The sequence below is a fragment of the Pleurodeles waltl genome, chromosome 7 (assembly GCF_031143425.1).
Source record: "Pleurodeles waltl isolate 20211129_DDA chromosome 7, aPleWal1.hap1.20221129, whole genome shotgun sequence".
Lineage (NCBI taxonomy): Eukaryota > Metazoa > Chordata > Amphibia > Caudata > Salamandridae > Pleurodeles > Pleurodeles waltl.
The window spans coordinates 716,557,699-716,573,734 of NC_090446.1; the positions used below are offsets into that span (position 1 = coordinate 716,557,699).

The window sequence follows — 16,036 nt, forward strand, 5'->3', positions numbered from 1 at the left end:
GAGGTAAGAGCGTTGATTTGTTAGGTCATCGAGAGGGAGGAGTCTAGGATGATGCTGAGGTTGCGTGTGTGGTTGGCGGGGGTGGGTGCAGGGCCTAGCGTGGTGGGCCACCATGGGGGGTCCCAGGTGTTTTTGTGTGGGCCAAAGAGGATTATTTCGGTTTTGCTTGAGTTGAGTTTCAGGTGGTTGGCTGTCATATATATTTCACTTTTGTCAATATGTGTGTGGTTTCCCTGGGGGGAAAAGGGTCCGACTTGTCTACTGGCAGTTTTAGTGCCATAAAGAAGCGCAGAAGGTTTATATGCCTACTGCAAAGAGCACATCTGTATTTTATGTAAATAGCTGAGTACATTAGTAAAGTCTATGGAGAGATGAAGGGCACTTTTGCTGGGTGGTAATGAGGGAATCCGAGAAGGAGGGAGTGGGAGCACCAATAATGATTGTTGGACTGGGCGCAGGAGGTGCTAAAGACTGTGACGAATGGTATGTGACAAGGTGTTTTTTGAGTGTCTTGAAAGTACGTGCTGATTGAGGGAAGAAGCGCAGGTAAGGTGACCTCTACTGTTGCACGTATCTCACACACACCATCGATTTTGTGACTGTCTACGTAGGCTAGTGTTTTAGAGCAACAGTTTAGCCAATAGAAGAGATGGCATCTTGATGGATGACTGCTGCCTGCACTCGGGTTATAGAGGACCGCTCTGAAATAGGATCAGAGACTGAGACATCAGATACTGAGACAGCATCTGAGGGATAGGACAATGGCGCAGACTCTGGGAGTGATTTTTCAGTCAGAGGAGTCCCATTCGAAAACTCCTCTTCCAGTACATTATGAGGGAGATGATGAGGACAGTCCTGCTGTCCGTTCGCAAGCTGTTCGTGCAACTGGGTAATAGTGGGTTAGGCCAACCCAGAGAGCAGGTGAATGTGGCGGCAAGCAGAGAGAGAGTGCTCTCTTGGGAGCTCCCCAATTTAGTTCAGCCCCAAATTCCACTACCCAAATCATATTGTGGAGACATCAAAATTGTCTATGGCAAAACAAACTGGTTTTGTAAGGCAGGCACCTGTGTTTTTGGTCCTGGATTCGGCGGCCATATAGAGAAACACACTAAACCCAAACATTTCTTGAAACTAGACATTCGGGGCAGTCCACAGAGGTGTGACTTGTGTGGATTCCCCAAAGTTTTCTTACCCAGAATACCCTGCAAAGCTGAAATGTTGAAAAAAAACTAAATTTTTCTCGCATTTCTGTCACACAAACTACAGGAATATGATGGGATCCACAACATTCCTACCACCCAGTGACTCCTCACCTGTCCTGATAAAAACACTACCCCACTTGAGTGCCTACACCTAGTGCCTGTGTCAGGAATGGATCACCCCAGGGTCAACAGCTGCCTCACGTAAGGACCAACATTGACCGTTGTGTGATCTATTCCTGTCGCAGGCACCAGGCCTAACCACACAAGTGAGGTATCATATTTATCGGGAGACTTGGGGGAACGCTGGGTGGAAGGAAATTTGTGGCTCCTCTCAGATTCCAGAACTTTCTGTCACCGAAATGTGAGGAAAACGTGTTATTTTAGCCACATTTTGAGGTTTGCAAAGGATTCTGGGTAACAGAACCTGGTCCGAGCCCCACAAGTCACCTCATCTTGGATTCCCCTGGGTTTCTAGTTTTCAAAAATGTGCTGGTTTGCTAGGTTTCCCCAGGTGCCGGCTGAGCTAGAGGCCAAAATCCACAGGTAGGCACTGTTTTCTATGAAAAAATGTGATGTGTCCACGTTGTGTTTTGGGCCATTTCCTGTCGCGGGCGCTAGGCCTACCCACACAAGTGAGGTATCATTTTTATCGGGAGACTTGGGGGAACGCTGGGTGGAAGGAAATTTGTGGCTCCTCTCAGATTCCAGAACTTTCTGTCACCGAAATGTGAGGAAAACTTGTTTTTTTAGCCACTTTTTGAGGTTTGCAAAGGATTCTGGGTAACAGAACCTGGTCCGAGCCCCGCAAGTCACCCCTCCTTGGATTCCCCTAGGCCTCTAGTTTTCAGAAATGCACAGGTTTGGTAGGTTTCCCTAGGTGCCGGCTGAGCTAGAGGCCAAAATCTACAGGTAGGCACTTTGCAAAAAACACCTCTGTTTTCTTCCAAAAATTTGGATGTGTCCACGTTGCGCTTTGGGGCGTTTCCTGTCGCAGGCGCTAGGCCTACCCACACAAGTGAGGTATCATTTGTATCGGGAGACTTGGGGGAACGCTGGGTGGAAGGAAATTTGAGGCTCCTCTCAGATTCCAGAACTTTCTGCCACCGAAATGTTAGGAAAACTTGTTTTTTAGCCACTTTTTGAGGTTTGCAAAGGATTCTGGGTAACAGAACCTGGTCCGAGCCCCGCAATCACCCCTCCTTGGATTTCCCTAGGTCTCTAGTTTTCAGAAATGCACAGGTTTGGTAGGTTTCCCTAGTTGCCGGCTGAGCTAGAGGCCAAAATCTACAGGTAGGCACTTTGGAAAAAACAGCTGTGTTTTCTATAAAAAAAATAGGATGTGTCCATGTTGTGTTTTGGGGCATTTCCTGTCGCGGGCACTAGGCCTACCCACACAAGTGAGGTATCATTTTTATCGGGAGACTTGGGGGAACATAGAATAGCAAAACAAGTGTTATTGCCCCTTATCTTTCTCTACATTTTTTCCTTCCAAATATAAGAGAGTGTGTAAAAAAGACGTCTATTTGAGAAATGCCTTGCAATTCACATGCTAGTATGGGCACCTCGGAATTCAGCGATGTGCAAATAACCACTGCTCCTCAAAACCTTATCTTGATCCCATTTTGGAAATGCAAAGGTTTTCTTGATACCTCTTATTCACTCTTCATATTTCAGCAAATGAATTGCTGTATACCCAGTATAGAATGAAAACCAACTGCAGGGTGCAGCTCATTTATTGGCTCTGGGTACCTAGGGTTCTTGATGAACCTACAAGCCCTTTATATCCCCGCAACCAGAAGAGTCCAGCAGACAAAACGGTATATTGCTTTCAGAAATCTGACATCGCAGGAAAAAGTTACAGAGTAAAACATAAAGAAAAATGGCTGTTGTTTTCAGCTCTATTTCAATATTTTTTTATTTCAGCTGTTATTTTCTGTAGGAAAACCTTGTAGGATCTACACAAATGACCCCTTGCTGAATTCAGAATTTTGTCTAGTTTTCAGAAATGTTTAGCATTCCGGGATCCAGCATTGGGTTCACACCCATTCCTGTCACTAACTGGAAGGAGGCTGAAAGCACCAAATATAGTAGAAATGGGGTATGTCCCAGTAAAATGCCATAATTGTGTTGAAAAATTTGGTTTTCTGATTCAAGTCTGTCCGTTCCTGAAAGGTGGGAAGATAGTGATTTCAGCACCAGAAACCCTTTGTTGATGGCATTTTCAGGGAAAAAACCACAAGCCTTCTTCGGCAGCCCTTTTTTTCCCATTTTTTTGGAAAAAAAAAAAAATTCTTGGTCTCCTCCAGGGGAAACCACCAACTCTGGGTACCATTAGAATCCCTAGGATGTTGGAAAAAAAGGACGCAAATTTGGCGTGGTTTGCTTATGTGGACAAAAAGCTATGAAGCCCTAAGCGCAAACTACCCCAAATAGCCAAAAAAGTGCTCAGCACTGGGGGGGGAAAAGGCCCAGCAGCTAAGGGGTTAATTGTGATTACGGATTGATAGTGCTTTCTGTCACAGACTGGGGCCTCATAGCACCAAAAATACACTAGTCACTTTTCTCTACTGCAGCAGCCCAGATTTAATTCTGTGGCTCTCTGGTTACAGACTGACCTCTGCAGTGTGAAGTTTTATAATGTACTATAATGCATTTCTCAACGAGTTTAAAACGTATTTTTCATTTTAGCTGCATATTATTTATATGTAGCTACTTGACAGTGAAAGACCAACATAACTTACAGAATATTTATTTTTGTAGTCACACTTTTGACCCCACGCTCACTGACCCCACCGCACTGTATGCAGCATCACAGTTCCCATACTTTTTTAATGCACTTCGACCACTGGTGTAGAAAAGTACTGACATTGACTGCTGTAACCGGTACACCAGTTGCTCAAGAGTGCCTTGGCCCTTCCTGATGTTATTGTTTCCCGAGACCACGATATGGGTTTTAGGGATTTCAGAACAGTGAAGGCCACGACCCTGTTGTAACATCTTTCAGAAATACTGTTTCTGGTATTAACCTCACCGGAGCCATTTTCCAGTATTTTGAACAGGTCCAAAGAATTTGAGCAATAATCGGCAGAAACAATTACCACAGATTACCTCCATTGAAAAAAGCATGCTGAGCACGTAATTGTTATTTATTTTAGGTCTACGCGATTTGTGCATCATATCAGTCACAGATCCTGGTATCTCCAGAAAGAATTGTAAAGCGCCGAGCCATAAAGCTTTGACTGCAGACCGAATCCCATATTTTCCCCTCTTGAGCATTACTGGGGTGTTAAACTAAACCTCCAGCCTGGCCCTTTGGGTTCAACCCTGTAACTGATTTACAAAAGGGGGGCTATCACTGTGGCTTCCTACACGCTATCACCGGCATGCGCACAGCAGTTGGAATAATTTCACGATTGATTTTTATCTAAAAACATGCCATTATTATTAGCACGCAATACGTTTTCAGCATGAAATTTAAAAACACTCCAAATTCTGTATTTGCTCTATTACACGCATCTGAGTATTTTAACATCTACGACTCATCCATTGGAAAAAAATATAAACATTTGTGTGTATACTCGCAGCCATACAAACGGTTTTGGTCGAGCACAGTGCCCAACGAACACGTGAGAAGTTGTTTCCATGAAGGTAGTCGATGCAAGAGAATAAATAGACAATGTTCTGCGAGTTTTAAAAGCGCTTGAAACAACTTTATTATGAAATGTTAGTTTTGTCACCAGCTGTCATGTTGATACAAAAAAAAATGTGTGTACTTAGGTTCAGTGATCTCTGAAGGGAGCAGCCATCACTTCGGGTAATAAAAATGACATTTTGAAGGCGGGGGCCCAGATCTATTGTCAGACACCTGCCACAGTGGCAGGCGGTGCTGCTGAAAGGTCGCTATGTCTCGTATGCCCTGCTTTTCACTTCCGCGCCGGGATTCCTGGCACATTTTTTTGATAATGAGCATCTCTCAGAAGCCTGCCCAGCAAAATGTCACTGCAGCAGTCTGCTGAAGAAAAGCACAGAACGTCCAGCGTGGATAGGCTTTTATGAGACATAAGAGGCATAGCCTTCATGTGCACCGCCCATGTGCTGGTCACAAAATGGCGGGCTCTCTCTGTGATCCACGCGGGCACTGGGGTTGTCTATGTGGGTATCCTTACTGCTAGGTTTACAAGAGCTGAAGGTATTGTTGATTGTTGATGAGTCAGAAACATGAAATGATAAGACTGGGTGTGCTAATAACGAATGAATAAGTGTGTAAATAAGCATGAGATAATAAAACAGTACAAAAAGTATCTATAACCTGATAGCTATCAGGTTTACTGTGTACTCCCTACAGTGGAATTGGAAATGGGAGTACAAATGACTTATTATATACTATCTTTGTTTAAATTCTGCTGGTGCGTAAGTTGCAATGTTAGTTTCTAGTTGCCATTTAGGTTATATAAGCTAGGCTGCATATATTCTTAAGGTGTATGTGTGTGTGTGTGTGTGTGTGTACACACACACATACGCACACGCAGTCGCCAGTAGGTAGTTAGAGTTAGGACCTAGTTTCCGTAAGGTAAGCTTTTTTTGTTTTGCCAATAACTTTGGCGCTGTTTGCCGAATCCTCGCAATTTTTTAAAAATCATTCTACCACTCACTGCAGCTGCTGTCTTGAAAGTTTTGGGGTGATTCGTCAAGCAAGGCCCTAGAAAAACAGTGTGAGGGGAGGGGGGCGTGTTCAAAAACGTGTTCTCCTCATGCAATTTCCATTAGAGATTTTAGACACGATTACAGCCTGAACCGCTGGATGTAATTACACCAAATTTGGCAGAAAGGTAGCTCTTGGCCCAGAAGCGTCCTTTTTAGGTTGAGCATAGCAGCGCGCAATCTCTTTTTTGACCAGTTGTCATCTATTTTGTGGACTTTAATCTGTTCCACGGATTGCCCTTCAACAACACGTTGATGTAATTGATAAATGCTTTACGTTTATCCCACCATGAGGCTAATTTGTTACGCCTTGCAGACTGAATCTATTATATGGATTATTGCATGATTGCCGATATAGTTTCGGGAGGTTGAACTACTTTTTTCTTTTGTTTCTCCCCTTCGTGCTTCATGGCCCTTTTAAGAGTATACCGACAAACTCGCTTGGCGGTATTGGAGCATTCCTCACATTGTTCACACTGCTACCTAATTGGAGTCATATCAAGTTTGCTTTTGTCTCTCCCCTTCGTGCTCCATGGCTCTCAAAAAACCCTTGTAAATGGTAAATGCTTCACCTAAAGAAAACACAGCAATCATCAAAACGGCTCTCCCGGAACAGCGGGAGAGCAATACTACAATATTCACTGCACTCAGGGAAACTCGCCTCGTAATGCTTTTCAAGCATTCTTTTTCAAAACATTTTTGCCCGTAACTCAGCCAGTGGTGGTCCTAGGACAATGGGACCACCACCAAAACGTTCACCACAACATGCTCTTTCTGCCTAGTCCATCTCTGGGTCCCCAAACCAGGTTAATAGGGACCCCAAAATAATAACCCTACCACCATTCAATGTCTATTTAAGGGCTCTCATTGCTGGAACGTTTGTTTTGCAGATGAGAGTAGTTTGTGGTTTAAAGGCCTTGTTTGTAATATCATTGCTGTAGGCCTGCTTACCCTGAAAATGTGTAATGCACTACGTCTTCCAGGGGCTAAATATATGGCTGCACTGCATTACTTTCTGCAATTTTCTTTTCATGTGGTTATGACCTCTAAAGGCTACCTATATGGTTAGATGACCATGTTTGTTGGAAATGCTGTTTTTATTGTGGTGTCCTCTATGGGCTGTTCTGAGTATTACAGTCAACGTACTACAATATTCATGGAACTTGTAAACTCGCACTATAATGCTTTGCAGGGCATTTCTTTTACAAAACGTTTTTACTCATAACTCAGCCTGTGGTGGTCCTAGGACAATGGGACCACCTTCAAAACATTCATCACAAAATGTCCGTTCTGTCTAGACTCAGCCAAGTTCCAAACAAAAAGGAAAATAAAAAGCGGGCAGGGTAAAAATACCCAGACCACCCTAGCCTTGGTGCTGAGGTCCCCCTGAAACCTAACCAGGGGAAAAAAAAATTGTTACATTTTTGCTGCTAAATCCCAGCAGATTTGTGAATCCACAGTATTTATTTATTTATTTTTAAAATGTGTGGTGTCCTGCACTTGTTTTTAGTTTAGCCCCGGGCGGGCCTGGTACTGGGGGGGCACATAAGGGTGGTTGAAAAAAAAAGAAAAGAAAGAAGGGGGTGTACGGAGCCTCCCTCCTAGGGCTCTTTTGAGCCTGGGGACCGTCACCTCCCCGGGGCTTTATTATTTGTTTAAAAGAGGGGGGCATGCGGACCCCCCCCCCCTTCTTGCAGCTTTAATATGACTTGGGGACCACCATCTCCCCGGGGCTAAATTAATAATGCAGGGAGGATCACGCCGACCCCCGGGATCACCACCTCCCCTGAGTCAAATACATAATTAAAACTAAGAGTGGGGCAATGCTGTCCCCCTCCCGGGCCATATGCGGCGCTTGGGACCACCACCTCCCTGGGGCTGGCCCATGCCAATTAAGGAAGAGGAGCTGCGCACCCCTCCTGGGGCCATTATTGACCCTCGGGACAGATACCCCCCCCCAGTGCCGGCTCCTGCTATCTCATGAGGTGCCCAACCTCAGGAGATAGCTGTTTGCTTTTTCTTGGCATGAGCTGTGACAGCTCCCGCCAAGCAAGAGCAAACACTAGCTCCGCTTCCAGCAAGTGGGAACTATCAAACTGCTCTTGCACACTGGGAGCGGAGTTTTCATCTGTTTCCCTGCCCGCTGCCAAGATTAATTTGCAGCTCCTTGCTTGCAGGAGCAGTGTCCCTTCCCGCAGGAGGCGGGGAGCTGGCTGGGACTGTGGGGGCCTTCAGGCTTTCCCCATGGTCCCCATCTTTGCAAACTGGGGGCCCAGGTTGGAGCCAAGGCACCCGATTAGACTTGGCTCCTCCCATTTTTACTAATTTAATGGGCCCCGGGAAGGTGATGGTCCGGAGGGGGAGTCCACGCAGGCTCCCTGGCAAATGTTACATTTAGCCCCGGAGGGATCTGCAGAGCCCCACTCCAATTTTAGAAGAAGGCCTAGGGGAGGTGGTGGTTCCTGGGGTTCCACAGAGTCGTAGGAAGGGGGGGCTCTTGAGCTCCCTTCCTTTGTTTTAAATTATGCTGCATGCCCCTAGGACCTGGCCCACCTGGGGTCTTTACTGAACTGATGTTATTTTTTATTTTTTATTTTGCCGAATCTGTGATTTAAAATAAATACTTTTTTGCCCTGGCAGGGACCCGGGCACCAAGGGTAGGAGGTCAGGGTATTCCGACCCTGTCCCCTTTTCCTTTTCTTTCCCAAGATGATGCGTGGCTCAGGGATTGCTGCTTAATAGGGTTTTGGCTGCAGGGCATGACCGAATGGCATAGGGTTGTGTGCTTGTAGGGGGTAAGGCCACAGGTCCTGGCCAAAGGCCAGGCCCTGCGACCAACCACCACCATGCACATCCGAAGGCCGTCCTTGGCTCTTGATTTGGTGCTTACAGGGGGTAGGCTGTAGGGCATGGTCGGAGGCCAAACCCTGTGGGCAACACCTGCTGTGCTCAGCCTAAAGGTGGGGTTGTGTGCTGATAGGGGTTGGAATAACGTAACCTAAGTAAAATTAACGTTAAAAAAAAACTGAAATTCACTGAAAAAACCCAAAGTTTACAGGGATGTTTATAGTTAGGAAATAGAATTTTAAAAAACCAATAGAAATTCACTTACAAAAACAAAGATTACAGGGACTTCATAGTTTGGTTCACGTTTTGCTTGCACAAAACCATAGAAATTCAGCAGTTATAGTTAAGGTAATCTCAAGTAAGTATAACTTGTGGGAACAAGGTAACTCTAACTTGTGCCCTTGCCATGCACTGCTAATTACCCTACATATTACATCACTCATGACATCTTTGCTTACATCATTGATAATATCAATGCAACATTTGCAGTAAATAATGAGAAGAAAACTGTGGGTGGCTGGGCGTGAGTTATAGTTACTTGAAATAACCACAACTATAACTGCTGAATTTCTATGGTTTTGTGCGAGTAAAATGTGAACCTAACTAGAATGTCCCTGTAACCTTTGTTTTTTATATATATATATATATATATATTATATCTCCAACTGGGAGTCACCAGTATTTGCTTATAACCTTGGCGCTGTTTGACAAGTCTTCCCAAAATTTTCAAAGCAATTGTTCTGGTCACTTAAGCTGCTGTCTGGAAAGTTTCGGGTGATCAGTCAACTGAGGGTCAAGAAAAAGGGGGAGTCCCAAAACGTGCTTTCCCCATGAAATTTCCTATAGGGGTTTTAGGCATGACTACAGTTCAGACTACTGAACAGAATTACACCAAATTTGGCAGAAAGGTAGATCTTTCTCCAGAAAGATCTCTTTTTGTGATATGGTGTAAATCCGTTCAATAGTTTTGGAGCTATTAAAGAAAAATTAAATGTAGATATCAAGGGACGTGAATTCCCTGCGGATCTGACTGATCTTATGCTGAGATCTGAGTGACTTCCAGCACTTCAACTAGGAAGTGGTGGCAGCCATCTTGAAACTGTGACTCAGCAGATAAAAAAATTGCTGTGAAATCACTGCAAATCCGTGAATCTGGTAAAATAAAAATAAAATAAAAAAGTGGCTTCCACATTTGTTTTTTATATGGCCCCTGGGTGCAGGTCCCATGGGGTGTAAAGATTTATAGAATTTAGGAAGGGGGGCATGCGCGGCCCCCTTCCTAAGGCCGTTTCTGGCTCTGCGGGCCACCACCTTTCCGGGGCATGACACTGCAGTTTCAGAGGTGGGGGGGGCACGCAGCCCCCCTCCTGGAGCCATTTATGGCCCTGGGGACTACCACCTTTAGTGCCAGCTCCTTATGTGCTGAGGTGCCCACCCTCCGTGACATAGCTGTTTGCTCTTGCTTGGCAGGAGTTATTTGAAAACTCCTCCCAATCGAGAGGCAAACAGTAAGTCTACTTCCAGCGGACGCGAGCATGTGAAATGCTTGTGCTCGATGGGAGCGGGATTTTCATCTGTTTCCCTGCCGCACTGAAGCAGACAGGGAAACAGATGGAAAATATTGTTCCCTTCCACAGGGAGCTTGATTTTAAACTGCTCCTTGCGGGCAGGAGCAGTGCCGGCTCCTGCAAGAGGCGGGGAGCCAGATGAGGCAGCACAGGCATTGTGTTTTTGCCTGCAGCCTTCAACAACAGAATTAGAAAAGCCCAAATTAATTACAATTTTTGGTGATTCTGAAGTTTGGTGGGAACAAATATATTAAACCATTCAAAAAAATCAATGAACTAGTTGATGACATTTCCGCACATTATTGCTTGTGTGCTGCATGCTTTTATCAGTGAAACTGTATGTCTGTGCAAATGTAATGGTGATTTCAATTGAAGATGTGTTGTCTGTAATCGAAGTGTGCTACCCTATCATCCATATTCCATTCTACGCCACTTCACTCTCCATCGCTCCACACCACTGCACTTTACTATGTAATACTTCACTTTACACCAAACCACTGCACTCTATTTCACTCTGCTGTCTGTTGAACTCTGCACTGCTCTGTTTAGCGCCACTACACTCTACTCCATTACACTTCTATGCCTCTCTACTCTGCAGCACTGTACTCTATGCTACTGCAGTCTACTCCACTCTACAATACTGCACTTTTTTCCACTGCTATCTACACCACAGTCCACTCTACTACATACCACTCCATACTGTTGCTCCTCTCTATGCCACTCTGCAACACTTCACTCTGCTACTGCACCCTATGCCAATACACTCTACACCATTGCACTCTTCTCTGTACCACTTAAAGCCCCTGCACTGTGCCAAACCACTGCATGCTACTCTAATCTACTCTACACAACTGCAGTCCTGCACTGTGTGCACCACACTTTGCATTGCTTTACACCATTATTCTATGCCACTCTAGTTGATAGAACTCTACCCTGCTCCTCTCCACTCTTCCACCTCATTCTACCCTGCACCACTCCACACCATACTCCACTCTGAAGCAATGTACTCTACACCTCTGCACTCTATGCCACGCCAGTGTACTCTGCACCAATGCACTCTACGTCACTGCACTTTAATCTGCACCACTGTAGTCTGACACTGCTCTCCACACCACTCTTCTCTACACCACTGCATTCTACCCCACGCTACACTACTGCACTCTGCAGCACTGCAGTCTGCACCACTGCACTCTATGCCACTCTACTCTGCACCGCTGCACTCCGCTATGCACCACTCTAACCTACACCACTGCATTCTGGGACACTGCATTGCACGCCCCTTAATTCTGTGCTGCGTCACTCTACACCACTATGCTCTGCAACACTCCTCACCACTGCATTCTGCAGTGGTCACCTCTGCCACTCCTCTCCACTGTAACCTACTCTGCCACTGCACTAACACTGCACTCTGTGCCACTGCAGTCTACTCTGCACCACTTTATGCCACTCTACGCTACTGCAATTGACGCTACTCTGCACCACTAAACCCTGCCACTCTACTTGGCATCACTCCATGCTGCAGCACTCAGTGCCACTGCACTCTACTGCACCATAGTCTACTTTGTACCACTCTACTGTGCACTGCACTTAGCCACTGCAGTCTGTGCCACTCTACTCGGCACCACTGCACTCTCTGCCACTCTACTTGGCACCATTGCACCCTGTGCCACTGCACTCTATGCTACTGCACTCCATACCATGGCACTCTGCTATGCAGCACTCGATTCTACACCACTGCATTCGACGACGACGCTTGTACACCACTGACTTCTATGCTGCTGCACTCTACGCCACTTTAGTCTGCAACACACTATGCAATGGAATCTGCACCAATCCACTCTGCACCATTCCACTGTGCCATGCTACGTGGCTACACTGTGCCTTTCCAATTCATGACACACCTTGCCACTCCACAACACTGTACTGTACTCTTCTCCATTCTTCTCCATTCCACTCTGACACTCCACGCCAGTCTCCTCTACGCCACTAACTTTTAGTGCTGAACATCATCCACGCTACTGTACAGTATGGCTAAACCACAATATCAAAGCCAATATGTCTTGGAAAGGCGAGAACTATTGGCTTTTCCAACGCTTTTTGTTTTATGGAATCTGCTATATGCTGCTTTAGAAACCAGGGTCAGGGTCCCTTTTTTTCCACTTGCTTGAGTAGCATCTGTTGGATGTATTTGTGTATTCGTAGGTGTTCCTAGTTTTTATCTGCTCTGTGTTGTTTCTGGTCTGTTTTATCACAATTCGCTTGAAGTCTATATGCGTTTTTTTTATGGTTACCGCGTCGTAAGTGGGAAAGACAGAGAAATGAATCAGTAATTTATTTAGATCAGTCTGAAGTGTTGTAATTTCACAGTAGCCACATTTGTTTGCTTGTAAACTTCATGTCACGGATCAAAAACACAAACAATACGTCTGTATTGTTGAACGTCTTTGAGAGATGGCAGTCTTACTAGCAAAGTGACAAATATTAGGGCACTACTTTGAATATATTTTGTTTCCCCTATTTTGCTCTGTTATAAAAACTCAACTTTCAGTGAGTAAGTGCATATGCGTCCAGCAGACGCGTGATTATGATAGAAGCTGCCAAGATATGAAAGCCTTCCTGGTAAAGATTTCGAATTGGTGCAAAATCTACTGAGCTAGGATTTGAATAAGTTCTACTCCGTCATTTGATGAAACTTAACTAAATAAAGCTAATGTAAATTAATGTTATGTTGAGTGAAATGGCCTTGCAGTTGTAAAATGTGCAAATTGTATTTTACAGAACTTAAAGCAACATTTAAGTATAGTAATGCTAAAACAGATGACTAAAGGTACTAAATTGTGAACAAGGGAAGACGAAAATAAAGATCTCATCCATTGCATGTTTTTGAGCTTTTATGCATCCAACCTTGGTGAAAATGGGCATTTTTGCTTTACAGAGACAGCTTTTAATGGAGAACATTTAAGTTAACTATAAATATACTCTCAATACTGTAAACAATTACGAAAAGCTTTACAGCTGAAATAGCCTTGGTTGCCCATGCAATGCTCCTCTTTTTATTTAAACCAGCCTGTAAACAGGGAGCGAACCAACGATTGGGTGTAAATTAAAAAGTAGGTCTTTAACCCTAAAACACCGGTCTCTATTTGCCGGATCCTTATTAAGAACCGAGACACCGCAAATACCACAGCGGTATTTTTTAAGCCGTACAGAAGACTTTACGTTCTTGCGGGGCCAGTAAAATGAGATTCCACTTGGGCCTCTCGGTGCCACCTGCCAGTGGGTGGCAGAAAGTGCTGCCTGCAGCGTGTTGGCACACTTGCAGCAGCGTCCCTCGTCAGGCTGTCTGCCTCTAAGGACTTGACAGTTATTTTGACTCTTTTGACTGACCCTTGTAGGGCTGCCTCCGCGTGGCTGAGAGACAGTACCTTGCAGGCCGCGAGTCACTACACGCTCACCACCGAGGTACGTGATGACTTGTAGGCGACGAGTCCGAATCCTGGCAGGGCCGACCAGCCGTCGGTCTTTCCGAGGTCGGTCGTTTGTGTGCCGTTATATTTAATGGTAGAAACACCTTTTATTTTCAGCGAGTAGAAACGGAAGTATTGTAAAAAAAATAAAATAAAAAGTACGACTCTCACTAGTGTTACTCGTGCACACCGGTTGATAGTCTTTCACTGCAAGAGTATCCAATATCCCAGCATTAAATAACCCCCAGATCACAGATTAATTTGTGATTGCTTGTGCTGTGGCAAGTTGCAGGAGACAGTGCATTTCATGCCTCATATATCTCAGGCGGACCACACTTGATTTTATGTCTGTTTTTATTGTATAGCTGTACATTGCACGTATGAACGGGTGGAGACCGAAGCAAACCGATGCTTGTACGTGACCCCGTGATGCAGAGTTGTTTACGCCGTGGTTCCAAGGCTATTTGCACCGCACCAGCCCCTATGAATGTGATAAAATAACTCGACCAGTGCTCGCGCCCTGCTCTGGTCTCTTCTGTTTGATTGGAATGTAAGCTGGTGTCGCAGTGGTGGTTGGGGAAAAATAATGCCCATAATATAGCAGGTAATACGATGGGAACCCAGTTAGCTGTTTATTTCCAGCCTTTTCCTGGAAGCCAGGAAGTTAAAGCACTTGTCAGTGTGGAGGTGCAGATAGCCGCGGCTGATTGCTTTGGGTGGAGGTGGTCTGGGGTTAATGTCGAGCGTTACTTTACTGCTGCGCCTCAAGGGATCGGAGAACTCGCCCCAGTGTCCTCCAAGGAGCGGTTATTCCAGGGTAAAGCGTCAGGCATGAGTAATGCAGGTTTCTTGGCTCTCCAGCGTCCTTTCGTACATTCACGTCCCGCCTAGGTAGGTGTGCGCACGTGTGACAAGTCTAGTCAGAAGCCTATGTATGACTTGTGAAATTCCCGCCTTGTGATTACTGTATGTGGAATGTGTTTGACTGCCTTGGAGCGAAGCACTACTGTAGCGCTGCCTCATCAGAACACATCCGGTAACGAGCCATGTGTAGCCGTTCACCGGCTCCGCCACCAGGAAGTCGTATCCACATTCCAGCCTGTGATGGCCGGAATGGGGCGCAGTGCCCCGGCTAGGACGGGCCGCATCTGATGTGAGGGAAGACGTGGACGTTTTGGCTAAGGATATAGATTCTGGCAGCAGTAATTTTTATTCTTTTCACTTGAGTTCACTGGATTATCTCTGATGGGGTGCTTGATTCCAAGGAGTTATTCAAAGTTACAATCGTTGGCAGGTACTTGGAGCTCATTCTCAGATGTCTCAACGATGCGCTGTGGCTTATAGCGCCTTCTCACTGCATCGAAGAGTAATGCTGACGTTTTGTGTTCACAGCTGCCCGCGGACCTCACCAAGATGCACCTTACGGACGGTCCACACGCTCATGGGACCCACGTACCTTCCAGCCAATCGGGATGCAGCATTGCCAGTGACTCCGGAAGCAGCAGCCTGTCAGACATCTATCAGGTAGGATACTCCTCATTTGTTTGTCTTACAACTGTTACTAGGTTTTTTTTCTATGTGTATTTCAGGATGTTTTGTAAGGACTCCATCCTCTACTTCCCCTGACCTTTGTGTGATAGGCAAAGTCTTGCATACTCTTTAATACTCTAGAATTGTGGTTCCCAACATTTTGATTTCTGTGGACCATCACTGAGTCATTACTGGAAGCCAGGAACCCATGCCTAAACATTGTCGAGGATGTGACCTGCAAAACAATACACAAAAAATCGAGAAACAAAGATTACATAAAATCCATACACAAATAATAACAAATTTTATTTAATTTCCTTACAAAAACAATAAAAAATGTTAATTTTAGTAGGAAGTTTGTAGCTTTTCTAAATTCAATTGAAGCCACACAGCGTACATACTATATTCTGTTTGATACACCTGCACTGCTCCCACGAATCAATCTGATACTAATCTCATTTTTAGCCTCCAATTTCAAATTCCTTGACAGTTACAGCACGTTTTGAAATTTTCAATTGTACAATTAGACCCTTTGTTTGTACACTTTATTATTCTGTTAATAGTAGTTATTTTTATTAGCAGTCATGGACCCCCTGAGGAGACTTTGCAGACCACAGGTTGGGAACCACTACTCTGGAAAGTTACTAGCCCTTTAGGTCCAGAACTAGTGTCTGTTTGCGCTGACATTTGTGGTTGTTATACACCTGCGGTAAAAAACAAA

The 16,036-nt window shown here is 45.1% G+C and overlaps 1 protein-coding gene across 1 annotated transcript in view; it reads left to right on the plus strand.

Annotated features, from left to right (window-relative positions):
- The window catches only part of RAPGEF6 (Rap guanine nucleotide exchange factor 6), an 822,369-nt gene that overhangs the window by 509,821 nt on the left and 296,512 nt on the right, over positions 1 to 16,036 (plus strand). Inside the window, 1 exon segment of the mRNA XM_069201702.1 lies at positions 15,178 to 15,309. Within this exon segment, the coding sequence (XP_069057803.1) occupies positions 15,178 to 15,309 (132 nt within the window).